Here is a 20,114-nt window from a genome sequence, read left to right as displayed (position 1 = left end):
AGGAGTCCTAAGAAGGATACAATACAAAAAAACCCCACACCTTGCAAGCAGGTGGTCACACTGCTGGAAACAGATAAGGAGAAACACAGCACCCATGCTCTCTAGGGCGCACAAAGGCTTGGGCCTCTAGGAGAGGAGGTACATGGTGGCTCTGATGACAACATGAAGAATTCCCCATTGGCAAACTGGCCCAGTGGGGAAAAAAGAGCACCCTGGGCCTTGGGAAGCATGGAAGTGCAGTCACACCCCATCCCCAGTTAGTGCGTGTCATTAGCTAAGTATTTCTGATGAGATAACCTGGTCAGGCTGGCCGGGATCCACAGGGAAACCCTCAGTGCATTACTGGAGTGAGTCAGGTCCCATGCATCGGGCTGGGCTTTTAATGCATGCCTAGGCGAGCCAGACCCTCGGGGCGGCAGGGCCGGCACACCCGGCACATCTCCGCCTTTAATGGTCTGGTTTGTGGACTACGACTGACACGGCCTTGGCCTGATCAATGCACACTTTGGCCAGAAGCTCGATGGTATCTAATGCAATAGCAATAATTTTCTTCCATCCTATTAGTGCTGTCTGCACAGACTGCCCTGCCTTCAAACCCATCTGCTGTTGGGATAGCATCCAATGTTTATTTCCATTAGTTTTGCCATTGTTGGTAACAATAAAAATCAGGAGACAGTTGCAAACTAATGATTTAGGAACAGGGTGAAGCTGAATTCAACCTTGGCCCCTTTCCATCCACTGTGAAGATGACTGGTAGTGGGCCATAAATTTAAATTATAGCAAAAGGATAACATAAGTTATTCCTCTGATGGCTAATTTTATCAGCTAAATAGGCTTGTCATTAAAGCTATCAGCTGTTTTACAAATCACTTCCCATGTTAAAGAAAAAAAAAAAAAAAACAGCATTTCCCACAGTGGAGATCTTGAACAATCCAGGTAACAAAGGCAATTGTGCTGAGCCGGGGGCTTACAGCCTCTGCAGGAAAAAAAGGGGCTTTCTGGAATGAGCCAGCACCAAGTGCAATCCCCATACACATGGTACAGAGTAGAGTGGGTAGAGGTGGAGGAGCAGGACACTCCTCTCCCCGCACTGCCTTCTTCTACCAGAAAGGCCCATGACTTAGCTTCTCAGGAGACCGGCCCGGGAAGCTTATATTCATCCAGGGAAGACTGAGTGTGACTGTGCCTCTGTGGGGAAAAGGAAAGAAGAGGACACCATGCATCTGGTGACTACAGGGACTGTTTCTTGAGGACACAGACCACTTTGTCAGCAAGTGGTATCTGAGGTATGGCCATGCAACTGAGTCCCACCTACAAAAAACCCTATCACTGCTTCTAGGCCTGACCAGCAAAACGCTTCTCAGCGCGATTCTCCACTCTTTCTCCTGGTGAAGGGAGAAAACACCAGTGACTTAGAAGGAGGAACCCCAAAATGGGAGGGCCCTGGAGGCCTGAGTGACTCTGTGGGGCAGAGTCCCTTCACCCCCCTGCCTGCTGTAACCCCCACTGGGCTGTGACATACTGTCCTTGGGTTAGGCTCCTGGCACTCGTGGGCTTTATTGATGAGCAGCTCATGTCACTCATCCTAAGAGTAGCTTGTACAGAACCCCTATATCTGACATAGGAAAAGGGACACTGAAGCCCAAGATCCATTCCCAGCTCTTCCATGAGAAAATGCAAGTCGTTCCATCTATAAAGGAACGGATTATAAATAATCCTAGCCAATCAGCTTTGACCATCAACATCAAAATGAGGTGTGTGAAACTATCAAATAGTACCTTTGTGAGGGGTCACCATCATACAGATAACTTGGCAGTATTTTTTTTCTCTCTCTCTCTCGCTCATTGACATATTCCAGTGAGCTAGACTTATATATATGTATATAGAAAACTTGATTTAATCTGATCCTCACAATATCCAAATGATAGAAATCTTATTTCCTCTGATTTTTTTTTTCCCAGTGAGGAATTAAAGGGAGATAAAGCAGGGATTCAAGGGAGATAACCAGTCATTTGGGAAGCTGAGGTTGAAATCCTGCTGGCCAGTTCCCTGGGTAAGCAGACCCCCTCCTACCTCTGGGCTGCCCCCCACAGGACTCCTCCCCTAGGAGCTGACCTCTGCCTGGGGTCTGAGGCTGCCCTGCAGGGCTCACAAATCTCTCTGGCCTCCTTGCAGGGGGAGTCCCTAGATTGAGACTGCATTCCACAGCCAGGCCAATGATTTCAGGGTGAATGGTGCTGAGGAAGGAGAACATCCTTCTGTCCTTCCACAAGGATCCAGCAGGGAGGAGATATGAACTATGACTGTGGAGCCAGGTTGGATCAGATTATTTTGGGCCAAAGGTCTTTGCAAGATTTACAGGGCACTGAGCAGGGCCGATGGGGACGTCAGGATACTTTTTGGATGGGAGCAAGATCCTGGGCACAGATGTATGTAAAACCTTAGAAATTGTTTGTAAGATGCCTGGAAGCATGCTGTCACTGCGCTGAGTTAACCACTGTATCCAAAACAGCTTTGATTTTGAAGCAGCCAGGACATAGAGACGGTACGTTGACACTCTCTGCAGGACAGTAACTGTCATCCTCTCTGGAACCCAGCTGGAAACAGCGAGATGAACTCCTAAGAAAATCCTGGCCAGATGCAGCCACATAAAAGTGAACGGACAGGACCTTGCAGGAGAAGCCTGTTGAACTGGGGGATCTGAGGCGCCCATGGTAGGAGTGAGTGGTCTGGAAGTAGGTCGCAGGAGACCAGACCACAGTCTGGCCCACACAGTGTCCTCCTCCTCCTCACTGTCCCCCTGGACACCCTTTTCCAGCAGGACTTGGTTAGAAATGAGGTATGCCCAGTGGTCAGAAGAGACGGGGGCCAAGAGGGTGGCACAAGGGAAAACAGAGACTAGGGTGTGTGATATGGACATGCCTCCCCCTTCTCTGGGCTTCAGAGCCCTGTCTGCCAAATTTGTTTGTGCCAGATCCTCCAAGGGCTGCTCATCTATCACCAAGGTGGTGCTGGGAACCCTGGGGAAGGCCTTGAAAACAGAGCCGCCAGAGGCCAGAAGACACCCATGCAAGAAACCGGCCTTTCACCTGAGTCTCCTCAAGGTCAGGCACAACTTTCTAGAAAAGCTAAGATGAATAAAAGAGAGAGTTGTAAGGTGGGAAGATCTGACACCACACTGCAGGCGGTCAGAGCCAGCACCCATCGCCCATGGTGGTCAGCCACGTTGACAGCCCGAGGGCTGAGGAGGGACCCTCGAGAGGGTGTGATGAGGAGGCACATTACCTCCGAAGGATTCCTCCCCCCAAGCCCACAATCCAGTCTAACCATGGGAAAAACATCCGACAAGAACATCACAAGGCCCAGTAGAGGGACAGTCCGCAAAATCCCTGAGCAGTGCCAGAACTGGTGAGGCCCGAGGGCAAGGAGGAGACAAGCTGGCTGTGTGTGACTGCGCCCGGGGCGGGGTCCAGGAAGACAGAAGACATGAGACAAAACTGAGGAAATTTGAACAAAGTCTGGGAAATTGGGTGCATGGAAACACTGGACTATTTTCGTAAATTTTTTCAAAAATCTAAAGTTGCTTAAAAAAGAGCTGAGTGAAGCATTACTTTACTTGGCAACTGAGCTATGCATGCCAGGCAGAGAGCGCGGTGAGCATACGGCGGGTGTTTCCCTTAAACAGATTCTCCGTGTTCCTCGGAGCTTCCAGGGCTCAGTTTGGCTGGATTGGGCTCTGAGGATTCATTGCAGCAGGGAGACAGAGGGTGGGGTGGTTGCCAAAGATGGCTACGACCTGGGGGCGGGGGCAGATGGCAGGGCCAGCAGTCAGAGAATCTTTGACAGCACCTGATTCTGCTGGGCAGGAAATGCCACAGAACAGGACGCGAACAAGCAGCCCGGGGGAGAGCAGCGCACCGCCAGGACAGCGGCACCCGCTCCCGGCTCTGAGAGCAGCGAGCTCCAGGCAAGTCACCAGGCCTCGGCTTTCTTATCTGTAAGATGGGCACATGGGGGGAGAAGGGATGGACTGGCCAGGGGGCATCTCCAGCTGGGCAGCTGTTGTGACGTGCCAGCCTGTAGGCTAAGCAATCTCACAACCAGCCGGCCAGGATTTATCACTGGCCCCATTTTTCAGATTAGGAAAACCAGAAATCCCAGCTGCACTGAAGCCCCAGGCCAGAAAGCAGCCAGAATGGCTTTGCACACAGGTCTGCCCCAGAATGTGGGTCTAGAATTCTTAACTTTTGCAGGCTCCTTTCTCACGAAGGGCCTGGCCGTTCCCGATGCTCTAGGAGCGGCACTTTCATTTTCTTACGGGAGTTTGGAGCCCCATCAAGTCCCGGATCTGGTCTTAAAATGCAGCTGAAACAAGGTGTGTGTCCTTCCCCCCAGGCAGGGGCAGCCCCACAGGCCTGGCCCGCTCCCCTCCCCTGGCAGCTCCTCGGCACTCCCCGGCCGTCTGGTCCTTCTTGCTGTCTTAACCAAGATGACAGGTTTCAGATGTTTTTTAAATTAAAACGGGTTGTTTCTGTACATCTCTTTTCCAGATGTCACTACCTAGAGGGACTCTGTCTTTATTTATTGGCTCTTTCCTGTGCAGAATCCAAGGGAGTCTTTCCAGCCAAGACCCCTGGGAAGGAAGCCACATGTGGGGGTGGTAGGAACATGGGGACCCCTGGATTCAGGACCAGGGTCATGGTGGAAACCTGGAGGCAGGAGTGCCATTAGGGTGTCCCCCCAGACATGTGGCACACGTGCTGTTAAGGTGAGGGAGTGCTGGGCAAGCTGCTCTCTGGCTGGCTGGGAGGGGGCAATGTGTGCAGGGCGAGGCGGCTGTGCCTGTGTCTCTCACGTGGCCAGCTCCAGCAAGCAGAGTGTCCATACCTACCAGACGGTGGCCTGAGAGCCTGATGGGCTGGGGCCGGGCTTGTGCCACAACAGAAAGATTCCCCTCCCCCTGCCTGTCTTCTCTCTATCCCAAACTTAGGCCTCAGCCCCCGGGGGTTGCTGCGGCCTTCCCAGCAGTCTTCCCAGAGCACCCTGCCTCCCGCTGGTCCTCAGTGACACCCTGAAGAATCTATCAAAAACGAAATCTGGGGCCTTCATGGTTGCGCAAGGGATTAAGCACCACACTATGAGGCAATCCACAGCCACTGCAGCACAAGTTCGATCCCTGGCCAGGGAGCTACCCACATGGCACAGCAGATCTCTCCTGTCTGCCCGCTGCTCCCCTCAGCAGTGTACTTCAGTCAGTCTGCCTGTTCTGTTCCCCACTCTGTCTCTGGTGAATCCTCTCATCCCCCGCATCTCTCGCCCGTACCCCAGCTCTTGTATGCATAAATAAATAAATCTTTAAAAAATAAAAATGAAATCTGAATGCAAATTGGTGCAGCCTTGATGGAAAACAGTATGAAGAGTCCTCAAAAGTTAAAACATAGAACTGCCATGTAATTCAACAAGTCCACTCTTAGGTGTCGAAAAACACTACTTTGAAAATATACACTGTGTTCACTGCAGCACTATTTACAACAGCCAAGAGAGAGAAACAACTGAAGTCCCCAGCCACAGGGAAGTGGATAAAGAAGATGTGGTACACACACAATGGGCTACTCAGCTCTAGGGAAAAAAGATGAAATCTTGGCTTTTGCAACAACACAGATAGAACTTGAGGTTATGATGCTAAGAGGAATTAAGCCGGAAGGAGAAGACAAATACCGTGTGGTTTCACTTGTATGTGGGCTAAAAAGAAACAAATCAAACAAACTCAACACAACAGACAACTCTTAGACCCTGACAACAAAGTGGTGGGTGGGGCCGGGGAGAGGCCTGAGGACTTTGGTGGTGGGTGCCCTGTGGTGTAGACACATACGAGGCATGACACTGTACTCCCGAAACATACACAGCTTTGCAAATCAATGAAAAAAGAGGTGCTATGTTAGATAGCTATAAAATCTATATATTTGGAAATAATAAAATGATTTACATATCACAAAAAACAATCTGAGCTGATCCCATTCTTGCATCTAACACTCCCCTTCCCCTTTCCTGTAGGGATAAAGCCCAGATTCCCTGGTCCACTCTCACCACACCTGCCTCCAAATCCTTCCACTTGCTCCCACTGCCACAGCCTGGATCGCCTCTCATTCCTCAACACACCACCATGCTCAGTCCTTGCCTGAGCCCTCTGTCCTTACCTGTCCCCCAGTGGCCCTGCTCCCCTGGCCTCCTGCCTGCAAAGCCCCGGACAGTGCCTGCTGGAGCAGCCCTCCCGCCTGATGGCCACTGTCTCTGGGCTGCTGCCCGTGCCACCCAGGGCCTCATTAAGGCAGGGTCGTGTCCTGGGCCCCTGAAGGCTGGTGCCCAGGCACAGCGATGTCTCAGCGGTGGAGACTGCCTGGCCTGACAAATGGGAGGATGGACGATGCTGATGCTGACCGCTCAGGGGCCGGACATCTGTCTTCCAGGCCTATGGCCGGAGTGAGTGCCCTGATCCTGGGTTCCCTGAACAATGTCTCCCTGGGGCTGCATCCCCAGTGTCCCCTCTGGCCCTTTACGCAAGCACCATGTGCTGAGATGACAGGCCATGACTTCCCAAAGTAGATAAAACAGTTGGTCCCTGACAGTTGTCCCGGGGGGTGATTGTGAAGGCGCTGTGTGCGTGTTTCCATGACGACGTGTTTCCATGATGGATCAATTTATGGGGAGGCTCCACAGGGTTTCTGCTCCCTCTGGGTCTTCCTCCCTCCTGGAGAGGTTGGGCTGAGCAGCCAGGAGAGCCACTGAACAGGCATTTTCTAAGAGCCACAGCAGGGTGCTGGGCTGGGACTGGAGCTGGCCAGTGTCCTTGGGAGCACCCAATTCAGTGGCAGGAGCAGCCCCAGATGCAAACCACATGGCTGAGTGTGCACGGGGCCCATGGGGGACGGAGGCTGGCTGCAGGGACTGTGGGGAAGGTGTGCCAGGTGTCGGGGAGAAGCCAACACCCACACAGAGTGAACAGGCACAGTTCATGAGGGGCAGGAGTTGGGCAAAGGGCACGTGCAACCAAAACTCAAGTGATGGGCCGGCACGAGGCCTGTCAGAGAGATGCGTGACTCCACCAGCGTGTACACCCGGCGGAGGAGACACTAGATCAACAAGACAGGAGGGCACGGTGGCCCTGGGAGTTCTTCTGAGAACTTGATACTGCAGCAGGACAGGGAGGGAACAAGGCCCAGAAGGGGGTGCATCTTATGTGGTTCAGGGAGCCCAGGGCAGTGGCCCTGGCCTCTTCCCAGAACCCCTGGGGCAGAACAGGAGTTCACAGGCATCATCTGGTCCTTTCTCCTACACACATTTCTAGCCCCTTGCCAATGCCAGAGGCACTCCCACCTGTGCAACGGGCACCATGCCTCGGGGCTGGGGGCTGGGTTTGTGCAGGGCTTTGCAAACTCATTATAGGACCCTGTGTCCCCCCATCTCCTAAGCACCCCAGCCTCCCTCCTTGAAATCCTATAGAAGGGGGTGTCTGTCCCTCTTGGGAGCAGCCCCCACATCTTGCGGGTAAGGAAGGTGGCCTGGCTGCCGTCGCGGGGAAGAGAGCAGGCAGGCTGGGCCTTGAGGGGGTTCCAGGTGAACCCTCTCTGGCCCAGCTGCTCCCGTCCCCCTTGGCTTGGCTGAGCCCTGTCTTGCAGGGTTGCCTGTCTCTGAGTCTGCACCCCAGGTCCTGGGGAGCGGCAGAGAACACACCTCTTTGCAGTCCCCAGGGGTCCTGGGTGATTCCTGGTCCACAGGGGGGTTGCCCAGCAGCCCTCTGCAGAGGGAATCCTCACCCTGCTTTAGAGTCTACTGTGCTGAGAAGACACCGATGCCTGGTGACTCGCTGGTGGGAGAGCCAGCTGGTCACCGTGGGGCAGTGACAAGAACCCTGGCATAGGAGTCATGCTTGGCTGGGAGCTCATTTCCCTCTGGGTCTCAGGTTCCCCACATATGCTATAAGGGCTTGGGGAGATCCCTGGCCGGCCACCCCTGAACTCTGCCTTCCTATGACTTCAGGCCCCACAGTGTCTCCAGCCCTGGGAGGGACAGACCCGAAGGTGGCAATACATTACCCCTTGTTCTTGACAGATCTGTGTCAGCCTCTCCAGCTGCTCGTCCTGGATGACCTTGGCCTTCTCGTACTGCTGGATGACCACCTCCATCTCCATCTTCACGGGCAGGACGTAGGCTGGAAGACAGACAGCCCAGTTAGAAACTTGGCAGCAGGGGGCTGTCCTGGGAGGGGTGGATGGCAGCACCTGGCCAGCAGCGGGTTTCACGCCAGGCGCAGTCCCTGGAGGGCCTGGGGGTGGACGTATCCAGAGGCAGAGATGCCTTTCATGTGTGTCTGCGTACACGGCTGCCTGGAGTAAGGTCTCCAGGCTTCTCTGAGCTTTGGTGACCCGTGGCCCCCACCGGGACCATGGCTGCAAGGAAATGCCGTAACTTCAAGAAGGCTTTCTTGAAAGGTGAGCACGGGAAGAGGAGGAAGAAGAGAGACGCTCTCACACATGGCCACTGGAGACGGAAAATGGGGCGGCCACTCTGGAAAACAACTTGGCAGTTCTTCAAAATGCTCGGCCCAGCAATTAAACTCACATCCACACAGAAAACTTGCACACAAGTGCTCACAGCAGCCCGGAGCGGAGACAACCTCCGTGCCCATGGAGGGATGAGCGGATGGAGAAAGCGCGGAGGAGCTACTCGGCGGAATACTACTTGACAGTAAAAAGGGATGAAGGGCTGATTTACGTCACAACATGAACGGACATTGAAAACACTTGTTCCATGAAAGAAAGGCAGGTGCAAAAGCCCACAGACATAATTCCAGCTGTACGCAATGTCCAGGCCGGGCAAGTCTGCAGGGATGAAAAGTTAGTGGCCGCCTAGGGCTGAGGGGAAGGGGAGTGATCCCGATGATCCCGAATGCAAACGCAAAGTCAGTTTTCCCTTTTGGAAGATGAAGATGCTTTGTACTGAGATCTGGGAGATGATTCCATAACTCTTCGAATAACTCTTAACTCAGCAAGAACTACTGAGTTACGTACTTTTCATGGTCAAGTTTTATGGTGTGCGAATTACGCATCAACGAAGATGTTTAAGAAGAAAAGGAAGTTGGGGCCTTCCTTTCGCCTCTTTCTCTTCTTTCTCCCTTACTTTCCACCGGCTGGAATGCAGATGTGATGGCTGGCACGGGGGCGGTCACCCTGACCCCTAAGGCGACTGGCAAGTAGGTTACATGAAACAGAGCAGCAGAACAGAAGGAGCCCGGGATGCAGACTATGGGGTGTGATATCAGCTCTGGAGGGCCACCTGCAGACTTTCATGTGAGGAAAACAAGCTGTTGTTTTGTTGCAGTTGCTGTTATTCTGAGTCTGTTACTCAGAGATGCAGCGAGAACCTGGACTCTGTGTGGAAGGGCGGCATGACCTCCTGGCTGGAGGCAGCCCCTAGGCCTTCCCCTGGGTACTTCTCTAGTATCAACACCCGACCTTCTTCTGGCCTCTGCCCTGCACACTCAGGACCCAGCCCTCCTAGACTCCTCGGGAACACTCACATGCCTCTCTCGCCACTGTCATCGAGACCTCTCTACAGTTCCACTCTAAAGGTCACTCTCCACCCACAGCCTCCTGGCCTCCAGATGTTGTCTAGCTGCAGGGGACATGCAGAGAAGAGAAAGCAGGATTTTTCTGTCTGCGTCCAACCTGGAGGGCAGCCCACATATCCCTGAGATCCATCCCTGACCCCAGAGGCTGCTCCATGTGTGGCGGCTGGAGCCGGTGCAGTCAGGGCAAGCGCAGCCAATCCACACCCATTCTTAACCCTGCACGTCCTCTCGTGAGGCTCCCCGTGGCCCAGCAGGGCCTGGTGTATCAGGAAAAACGGGGGACAGCTGGAAACAGCATTCAAGTGGGGCTGTCACCCCCGTCTGCGTGAGGGTGTCCAGCTGTCCAGGGCTGGCAGAGGAGAGCGGCTGCTCTTCCTGCCCCAAAGGGCAGGATGTTCCCACGGACGGAGCCAAGAGCAGACCCAAGCAGGTGGGGGGTGCTGCTGGGTGTCAGGGTCTTGGGCGCCACACTGGCCCAGATCAGGGTCTGCTGTGTGACCCTCGTCTTTCCTGGCCTCGGTTTTACCATCTGTCACAGGAGAGGAAGGGACCAGGTCACCTCCCAGAGTCTTCCTGTGGGGCTCCCAAAGATGGGTCCAACCACAGTCTAGTTGGATGAAGCGATGGATTAGGGGCTCCCCAATGGCATGTCAAACCCCCCAGGGTGGGACTTGGGGTGGGGAACAGGGTGAGGATGCTGAGTCCAAGGGGTGAGAGACCCCAGTCGCCATCCTTCTACCTCACATCCCTTGGCTGTTGACGCACAACTGCTTCACCTGCCACCCACACTCGGGTGGAGAGGTCTCAGCCGCCTATCCCTGTGCTAGAAACGGGCTCCTTGGGGGAGGAGGGAGAGCGCAGAGGTGGGCTTGAGGGCCCCTCACTTCCAGTCAACTGAAGCAGCTCCACTCTCAACAGCTTCTCACATGGGGTATATCTGCCCATGATTCTGTGGAAGAAAGGGCTTTACTGCTTTAAGAAAGAACAACAACAACAACAAAAAAATAAAGCTGAAGACCATCATCTATGTGGCGTCCTAATCTCCCTGACATGCCTTGCCCCATGAGACCACATGGCCTCTGTGCCCAGTTGGCTGAGGTGGGCTCAGCCTCCTTGTCACATCCTCAGGAGCCCAAGGATGGCCCCTGAAGCCCAGTGACTTGGTTCTTCTCTCCATCCCAGATGCCTCCCCTTGTCCTTGTCTTCCAGGCCTCCCCACAGCAGTACCCAGTGCCATTCTTCATGACTGAAGCTTCCAGGTCCCTCCCAACAGGTCTCCCTGTTTGATGGGACACTGGTCTGTGATCACATTCTGGAAATGCATGCACTGGTCAAGCCAGGGCACAGCTCTCTGACGACGTGGCTCAGTGGGGAGGGTGGCCTGTGCTTCTGAAGAGCAGAGCAGGTGCTCTGGGGGCAGAGACCAGGGAGGTGTATGTGCCACAACAAGTGAATGGGTGGCTAAACCCCAGTACCACAGAAATACTCTCCAGCTGAGAAATACTCTCACAGGCTGAGAGACTTGGAGAGCATCCAGCTTGTCCTGGGTGGATGCAGAGGTAAGATGGCTTGAGGTCAAATGGGTAAATTTACAGGACCAGGAAGCAAGTGGCAGCTGTAACTGACACACTCACGGTGTATAACACGAAAACACAAACTCAAAGAGACATCTGCACCCCGTGTTCATAACAGCACTATTCACAAGAGCCAGAGTTAGAAACAACCCATCAACAGATGATCGGATAAAGATGTGGTGGTGGTGTATTTACACTATGGAATACTACTCAGTCATAAACAATAAATCAGACAGTGCAATAAATCAGACAGAGAAAGATAATAGAGAAAACAAAAGAATAAACTAAATAAAACAAAAGGAACTGTTAGATTGTAAGACCAAATTAGTGGCCACCTAAGGAAAGGGAGCAGAGAGGCAGGCAAATTGGGTAAGAGGGGTCAAATGCATGGTAAAGGACAGGATATACACTTGTTGGTTTATAATGATGCACGCATGTAACTTTTATAATGTTATAATGCCACGTTACTTCAGTTAGAAAGAAAAACAGCTGGGATGTATACAGCTGGTCTTTCCAGAATGACAGGGCTTGCTGTGCATGCTCCTTTCTGAGGCTGGTCTCCAGGCCACAATGATAGCTCTGCTGGAATGACTGTGTAGTCTCGAAACTGACCTCTTAATCTAGGTGGTTCCTGACAACGTGGCATCCAGAGAGCCTGCAGTCTGCTCCCTCCACCCCATGCTAACTGGTTGGTCTCCTGCAGCACATCGTCTCTCTCCGCTCTTGATTCATAGCTCTAGTTTATGGGGTGAACTCTGCCATTCTGCCAGCCCTCCTGATCCCCTTGGGCCACTTACCATCAATGACCCTCTTCACCCGCCAGATCCGGAGCATAATAATGAGGCTGATGGCGTCCCAGGGGCTCCTGGGCCCGTTGGCCACAGTGGAAGCCACCATCGGGGCCAAGGACAGGATGATCACGGCCCCATCAAACACCTGTGAGAGGAGGTAGATTTCAGTGCCCTGGGGCCACTTCCCCGGATGTCCCAGAACCAGAGACCGGGGCAGGCAAAGCACCTGGTGCCGGTCACCCTCTCCTCCTGCCCCGTCAGGTCACTCCCTGAAATGACTCTCCGCAGTCTTTAGAGGACTTCCCTCTCCTCAGAGCTGCCCCAAGGCACTCTCTTCCTCAAGTGCCCTCAGTCCCTCTCCAGCCTTTGTGCAGGTGGCCTTGGCTTCTTCCAAGCATCTTTCCCATGTCTTGCCCTTTCTTGGTGGGCCCCGCAACCAGTGTCCCAGGAGCCCCACTGAGTCCTCCCTGGCAGTGGAGCTGAACTCATGCCAAGGGATCCCTTCCTCCCCTTGGGTCTCAGGAGCCCAGAGCTTCAGGTCTAGTTCATGCAAATCTCTAGCCCACAGGGAGGCGGGACAAGGAGTAGGAGTAGTCCAGCCTGATTGTTCAGCCCTGGCCCCCGACCTTCTCTCTGCCTGCTCCAGCCTGGTCTTGATCTGAAAATCCAAGGGCCTATGGGCTACAAAGTGGCTGGGGGGGGGGGGAAGGGGAGAGGTCAGAGTAGGCAGCAGACTCCAACTGCCTTCCCTTGTGCCGTGTGTACAAAACTCCCGACAGCCAGGCCTCCTCTCCCCTCCCCCAACCCCTTTTACATGACACCGAGCAGCTGGTTCATCTGCAGAAACCAGTGTGAAATGCACTTTTACAGTTTTCCACTCAGTTCTCCAGTCACTGGGTCATTTTAGAGTGGATTTGTTGTAAAACACATTTCAAAAGCTTTCGGAAATGATTCAAGAATAACTTAAAACTTTGCAGAACTTCAAGGAGATTTTTTTCAGACCAGCCCTTTGCTGGAAACTTTCTCAGTTTGTGTCCTCCTCTCAACCCACATGCACAGCTGAAGAGGTGCCTGCGCCAGTTGTGTGAAGGGGTCAGCCTTCTTCAACACCCAACCCTGGGGGGATGAGGCAGCAGCGGTTTCCAGCGTCCAGGATGGCTGGTTTGGGGGTCGGGGTAGACATTGGCCATTGGCTTTTACCTCTATTTTGTTTTCGATGTAATCCCAGATCCCAAGCACCACAATTCGCAGAACAGTCTGAGGAGAGGAAGTGAGAAAAGAGATTTGGTTATCACTCACCAGTCCCTGCCCTGTCCCCCAAAATTTGGAGCTCTGTTTGTTCTATGACGGGAAAACATCTTCGCCATCCCAGACCACATGTCTGCGTTACCATCTGCGCCAGCACCTCGCTCATAAGCCTTCAGAGCTCCTGGTTCCTACAGAACATACCCACATCCTGTGGAATAATATTCAAGACCCTGCTTCTCTCTTCAGAGTCAAGTCTCACTCTCTTGCCGTGGCACAAATCACTGGCACACACAGAACCATATGGAGCGCATGTCCTCCGCCGTGTGGCCAGGACTGCCCGTGACTCTCCTCTGATTTCTCTTCTCTCCTTCTTATACCATAATTGGAGCTGCTGCCTGGTCATCCAGCTGAAGACGACATTTCCCAACCTTCCTTGCGTCTGGGAGCGGCCATGTGACCAAGCTCTGGCTAACAGCACGTGAGGAGAAGCTCTGTGCACCACTTCTCAGTTGTGCCCTTCAAAGGATTAAACTCTGCTTCTTCTTTCCCTCTTCCCAAAGACTAGCACCCGGGTGCACAGGTGTGATGGTTAGCCACACTCAACAGAGGCGGGCTGAATAAGATGGAAGTGTGCTGGGCCTCCAGCGGCCCCAAGTCACTGTGACTGCCTCACTGCTTCCCCGACCTGCTTTGGGACTTCTTGTTACAGTAGCTTGGCTGTGTGCTAAGCCGGCAAGCCCTGCCCCCCACCCCTTTCTCTATGTGGCACGGGCCTTCCTGTCCTTCTGGACTCAGATGGCACCTCCATGGAGCTTTTGTGCACTCCCAGGCTTGGGGCTTCTTCCCTGGCTGTTGCTATAGCTCTTGAAACATCCCCCTTCCACTTCAAGACCACCTAACGAAGGCTCAAGAGACACTGTTTGACTTCTCCCCTTCTTCAGCCCTTTTGCTGGCCACAGGGTAGACACTGATTGTGAATGAGCCCCCATACAGGCCCATGAATGGCTAAATCCTAAAACCTCAGTAGTCTGTTTTCCAGAGATGCTTCCTCACCAAGAGTACATCTTTCTTCAAAGAGGGTCCTTGTAAGCTGGTCTCACATGCTCCTGGCATATGTCTAAAGACCCTAACTAGAGCTAGGGGACTAATTCACCAGATGGAGTCCCTTCTCCCTCATGCTTGCAGCACAAGACCAGTTACCTGGCCTCGGCGACACGGCAGACAGCCCATGGGGGGTTCACCCACACTTTATACTACAAGGAAACCCGACTGATGAAATCCACCTCTTCCTCCATAGGGGCCTTCCTGATTTCCATTAAGGGATGAGAAGGTGGGAGGCTGGAGACAGCAATCTGGGACAGAGAGAGATATGTGGCAGCCTGATATCTCCCCAGAGATGACTCCCCAATCTCTTGGGTGGGACCCAGGCTTAACTGCAAGACAACTCTGTGGGGATGGAGAGAGAGCTGGGGCAGGGGCTCAGATTCTTTAGGTCACAGCTGAGTCATGGGCTGGCTGTGTGGCCACGGGCAAGTCAAATTCCCTCTCTGGGCTCGGTTTCTCCTGATGAAATGGGTTAAATCCTGGAGAGACGGGTTAAATGACAGGAACCTGCTAGTTCTTTATGAGACTAAGGTCTGCCTTCTAGTATACACGGGTAGGTATCAACACTGGGCTGCACGATCCCCATTCTGCACAGAGGAGTGGAGGTTGCTCAAGGTGACACAGCAGTGGGTGGGGACATCAGCCATTGGACCCAGAGGTTTTCGACTCTGCCTAGTGGAGTCATGTTGGGTAAGAACACGCATATTGTTCTGGTTTGTTTTGCAGCTGTTCAATCCAGCTAATTGTGCTGACCTCAAAACTTGGTGTTTGTCTCCTCTGGAATGTTATACCCACCATGTCCACCCCAAATTCCCAATTCTGGGGCTCCCAAACCAAAAATTGCAGGATAGGGCTGCAGGACACATGGTCTGGTCCAAACATGATTTCTGTTACTGCTTGTCCTTCTCTTTCTTCGTGTAAAATTGTGATGAAATACATATAACATGAACTTTACCATTTTAACCTTTCCATGAGTGAACTGTGGCGCTAAGTATACTCACACTGACATGCACCCATCACCACCACTCATTTCCAGAACCTTTTCTTTGTCCCACACTGAAACTGTCCCCATTAAACATTAACTCCCCACCCTGTGCGCCCTAGTCCCTGGCACCCACCATTCTTCTCTCTCTCTCTCTCTCTCTCTCTCTCTCTCTCTCTCTCTCTCTCTCTCTCTCAGGCTGACCGCCCTAGGAATCTCACCTGAAAGGCATCATGCTGCTTCTTTATAAACAAAGCTTAGCTTTAAAGGCTCATGGGTGTGAGGTGGGGGGATAAGGGAGTCAGTCATGAGACTGGGATAGAATGTGGAGCCTCAGTGTGCTGGGGAGGGTGGAGATAAGATGTGTTTATTGGGGGGCAAGGCACCAGGCAAGTGAGCGATCAGCAGGAGCACTGGTGGGCCATTCCCAAGAGCCCCATCCCCCTGGGCACCACCCAAGCCCCCCATCCTTTCCTAGCCCAGCTCTGAAAGGCCCTGCTCAGTGGCTTGTTCCTTGCAGCACCCTTGGCTGAGACCCCCTGTCCATGGAGGCAGCGACTTGGCCACAGCTTCCTGCCACCTCAGGGCACCCAGCATGCGCCTCCCCCTCTGACTGCTTGTGCTTCTCAGTACAGGCCAGGGAGCCTGCTTCTGCCACGTCTGGGGGAGTTGCTCAAAATGCAGATTCCTGGATTCTTATGGAGACCCAGGATAGCAGTCTCTGGTGCAGGGCCCAGGAATATGCCTTTTTAACATGTTCCCGAGGGCACCTAACAGTTGGTGGGATACACTACGGTCCAAAGAGAGTGTTAAGATTTGAGTCAGGCCTTTTGGGGCCTGACTCTCCCTTACTAACCAGTGACACGTGTCAGACTCCCCCCAGATCAGGCACAGCGGACCCACACCGCCTGCCTCGCTGCACAAAGACACAACCCAGCACTCCTGGGAGTTGCTTTGTGAGCATGAGCGCAGGCGATGGGGAGACCAGGGCTGCAAGGACTGGCGGAGGGCCTGAGGAACAGGACAACTCAGCTTAGCTGCCCTTTCCATGTGGGAAGAATCAAGCCTCCCTCATTTTGACTATGGCTTCAGGAGATGAGGATGCTTGGACACTCAGGACAGGGGTCTTGGATAAGCCAGGGAGTTGGCACCATTTTAACCTTTCCATGAGTGAACTGTGGCGCTAAGTATACTCACACTGACATGCACCCATCACCACCACTCACTTCCAGAACCTTTTCTTTGTCCCACACTGAAACTGTCCCCATTAAACATTAACTCCCACCCTGTGCAGAAACTGAGGCCTATAGAGGGCCAGGCAAAGCCTTCCTCCCCCGACCTTAAACCTCATCTTCTCCCTCAGGAGCGACTCCCCTCACCCCTCCTAAGAGTCGGGGTTTGGGCTCTGGCTGCAGGAGAGGGTGGGAAGTCCTGGCTCCTTCTCTGCTCCCAGCCCACCTCAGTCAAGTGGGTCCTGTGCCCTGACCCCTCAGGGGAACCACCCTCTATCCCTGGGATGGGGCCTGAGTAGACCTTAGGGTTAGGAACCTGGGAGACTGGACAGAAGCACTTTCTTGTCTGTGAGATGTCTCTGCACTCCTGGCTTTGTTCGGTGAGCCCAGTGGAGGCTTAGCACCCTTACTCCCCACAGAGCCGGCCCCAAAGTGGGGCCCACCAGTCAGGGAGAAGGGAGCAGGGTGAGTCCAGCTCTGAGCCTGTGCCCCAAGCGCTTGTGCTGGCAGCCTGGGGAGGGGTGGGGCTGGCTCTAGAGCAGCGGCTTAGAAGCACCCACCAAGGGGGCCAGAAGCCAAACGTGCTCTCGGGCACATTTTCACTACCAATATGGGTGCCGGCCCCTCTCCCAAATCATCCTCTCCCCCACACCCTCTCCACCCAGGAGCAGCAAGAGGAAGACAGAGTCCAGGCTCCAGTAATGAGGAAAAAGTAAGGAATGTGAGAACCCTTGTGAGAGCTTGACGCAGTCTCCAACTGGCATGTAAAGGTTTGTGGGTAATAGAGCAGTTGAGGGGTGGTCTTGATAGGGAAGGACGCAGCCTGGGCTGAACTTGGCTGGCAGTGGCCCTGGCTTGGCACGGGGCTCAGCAGACCTGCTCCCTGGGGAGCCGGCAAGGCCCAGGACCCATTCTGAGAGGCAGCACTGGGGAGAGGGGGGCAGTTCTACCGGGGTCAGCCGTGCTAAGGCAGGAGCAAAGCAAAGGTGACCCAGAGAGCCAGCCTCGCCTGCAGTGGTCTGAGGTGTACCCTGACCAATGCAGCGGCCGATGCCCCCAGGGGCCCGGGCTCATAGCAGAGACTGCTCAGTCTCTCTCTGGTGTGGGGTTCATCGGACAGCACGTTCCCAGCCTTGTTAAAAAAAAAAAAGGGCTCCAGGAAGCAGGGGATGGGGATATGACCACAAATCAAATAGCTCAGTGGTGGGAAGAAAGGGGTGCCTTAAAAGATTCACTAAGTTTTTTGGTGTGCGTCAACTATTTCCTAAAAACAAACACAGAAAACACATGCAGAATCCCCCTAAATATGTTCTGGCAAAGAATGTGCACTGACATGGAGAGGCGTGTACAAAATATGAATGGCCAGAAAGAAAAGCAGGTTCCAGAATATTGGATCCACCGTGACCCCTTTTTCTGAGGGAAAAGGTGTGCCCATATACACACGGGCAGTGAAAAGACTCGCTGGACGCAGACCAAACCAGCAGGGGTGTCTGCGGGTGATGAGGACTTGGGCAGAGTTCTCTCTGAAAACACGATTGCGCGTTGATCCATCGGGTGAGTGTTTGCAGCCTCGTGCTCCCCCTGCTGTGTGTGAGGCAGTGGAGTCACCAGGGAGCCCGCCTGTGGACTGTCACCGCCCAGCCCCCTCCACTGTCTCTTGAGGGCCTGCATGAGGTCTCAGTACTCTGCTGAGGTCCGAGGTCAGGGAGGACACCCTTCTTTTCTGCTCCTCCCTCCTCCAGCTCTCCCCACTAGCCCGATCCATTGTGGCTGAGGAGGCTGTGGAAGTGGGAGTTCTGGGCCTGAGATCATTGTTGGATCAGAGCTGGAGGGAGGACTCAGGCAGCATGCTGTGTGAGCCAGCCCCCTCCAGCACGTCTGCCCCTTGCCCAGAGGTAGTCCTCTAGCCCCAGCCTGCAGGCTGAGCTAGACCCTGCCGGCAGCTGCACATTCCAGCTCACTTAGACAATCCTCCCCACCCCACTTCCACGCTCCTAAGATCACTGTCAAGGTCACGGCAGATGAAAAAGTGGAAATGAGATTTTGAAGGATAATTTCACATGCTTAACTTATTCAGCCCTTCCAAGGCGGGCGCCATGCCCAGGCCTCTGCCCAGTGACGGGGAGAGAAAAGAGCACAGTGAGGCATCGTCCCCTGCTGCAGCACAACTGGGACAAAACCTGAGCCCGAGGGCGTGAAGTAACTAGGTGCTCGGAGCTGAGCAGGGAGGCCCACTTGGGCTGTCAGGATGGGCTCCCCGCGGGGCAGCCTGCTGGACAGGAAGGGCTCCCAGGGTCGCTGCAGTGGGCCGGTCCTTCCAGGTAGGAGGCACAGGCCAGGAGTTTCCAGGGTGAGTGCATGGAGCTCGTGTGGTTCCTTGGCGCAAACTAGACAAGGAGGCCCAGCCTGGGGATACTCGTACCTGCTAGAAACTGTTTCATATACTCATTTTAAAAACTAAACACTTCTGACTGCCATCTTCCAGGAAGCTGTCTTAGTAAACAACCCACCTAATTTCACAACATGGCCCTGCATCCTGGCACCAGGGAGGCCAGGGGAAGGGCTCTGGGACAAAGGGCTCCTGGACGTGGAGATGAATGGGTCACTGTGAGCTTGGCCTACTTCCAGCTTGGCAGGGACAGGGCCTTGGCATGGGTAGGGGCTGGCAGGATGGCTCCTTCCAACAGCTGGGTGCTTCGGGGCCATGCACACCCCTTCGCCACAACCCCATCAGACTTGCTCTGCAAGGTGGTGGGGTGTCAAGTTTGCTGATGGGAAGAGAGAGGGAGGGCAGGAGGGCAGGTGTTCAGGGGCCCTTGAAGCCTGCGCCTCTGTGAATTGGGTAGAGAGCAGTGGCTCAGCCTCCGGTGAGTCAACAAGGCAACCCTGGGAACCAGCCCAGTCACCTCAGATTAAGAGGAAACCACAGCACAGAGGCAGTGACTTGCCCGAGGCCACACGTTAACTCCAGGACCAAGCTGAGCTCTCATCAGATGCTGATGGGACCCACATGCATTCCCTCCACTCACCTCTCAACACACACTGCAGCCTCAGCCTCCCGCCTCTGTCTGCTGAGTGAGGCCTGCCAGGACCCGCCTAGGGGAGGCAGGGGGCTGGAGAGGGACCCTCCCGGATCCAGAATCTCGGGGTGGCTTTGATATGGAAGGACGTGGCCCGGGCACCGCGGCTGGCAGTGGCCCTGGCTTGGCACGGGGCTCAGCGGGCCTGCTCCCTGGGGAGCCCACGAGACCTAGGACCCACTCTGAGGGGGGAGACGGGGGAGTTCTAAAAGCAGATGTTGAAAGATGCCTGATCAACTGCCAGGCAGAAGGACACAAGTGGCCTGTTTATCAGACATAAAGGGGGTGAGCCCTGACCTGGCTGTGTGACACCACGGGCAAGCCCAGAACACACATGGGGGTGTCACACACAAAGCGTCATGTCTGCCGCCATTCGTTTGATGTTAACCCTCGACAGCTGGCTCGTGGAAATGGAAGCTCGGTGGCCAGCAGTGGCTGGGGAGAGGGGCCCCGGGGGCGACTGCTGGGGGTGCAG

The 20,114-nt window shown here is 54.2% G+C and overlaps 1 protein-coding gene across 1 annotated transcript in view; it reads right to left on the bottom strand.

Moving 5' to 3' along the window:
* Positions 1–20,114, bottom strand: part of TMEM266 (transmembrane protein 266) — a gene marked incomplete at its 3' end in the record, with an annotated part of 64,896 nt that overhangs the window by 18,671 nt on the left and 26,111 nt on the right. Inside the window, exons 5-7 of the mRNA XM_084239878.1 lie at positions 13,194–13,250; positions 12,000–12,138; positions 8,094–8,209 (exon numbers count right to left, since the gene is read on the bottom strand). Coding sequence (XP_084096004.1) covers positions 8,094–8,209; positions 12,000–12,138; positions 13,194–13,250 — 312 coding nt within the window. The remainder of the gene's footprint in view (positions 1–8,093; positions 8,210–11,999; positions 12,139–13,193; positions 13,251–20,114) is intronic.

Source organism: Talpa europaea (genome assembly GCF_964194135.1).
Source record: "Talpa europaea genome assembly, chromosome: 8".
NCBI lineage: Eukaryota > Metazoa > Chordata > Mammalia > Eulipotyphla > Talpidae > Talpa > Talpa europaea.
This window is presented reverse-complemented; position numbering and strand designations above follow the sequence as displayed.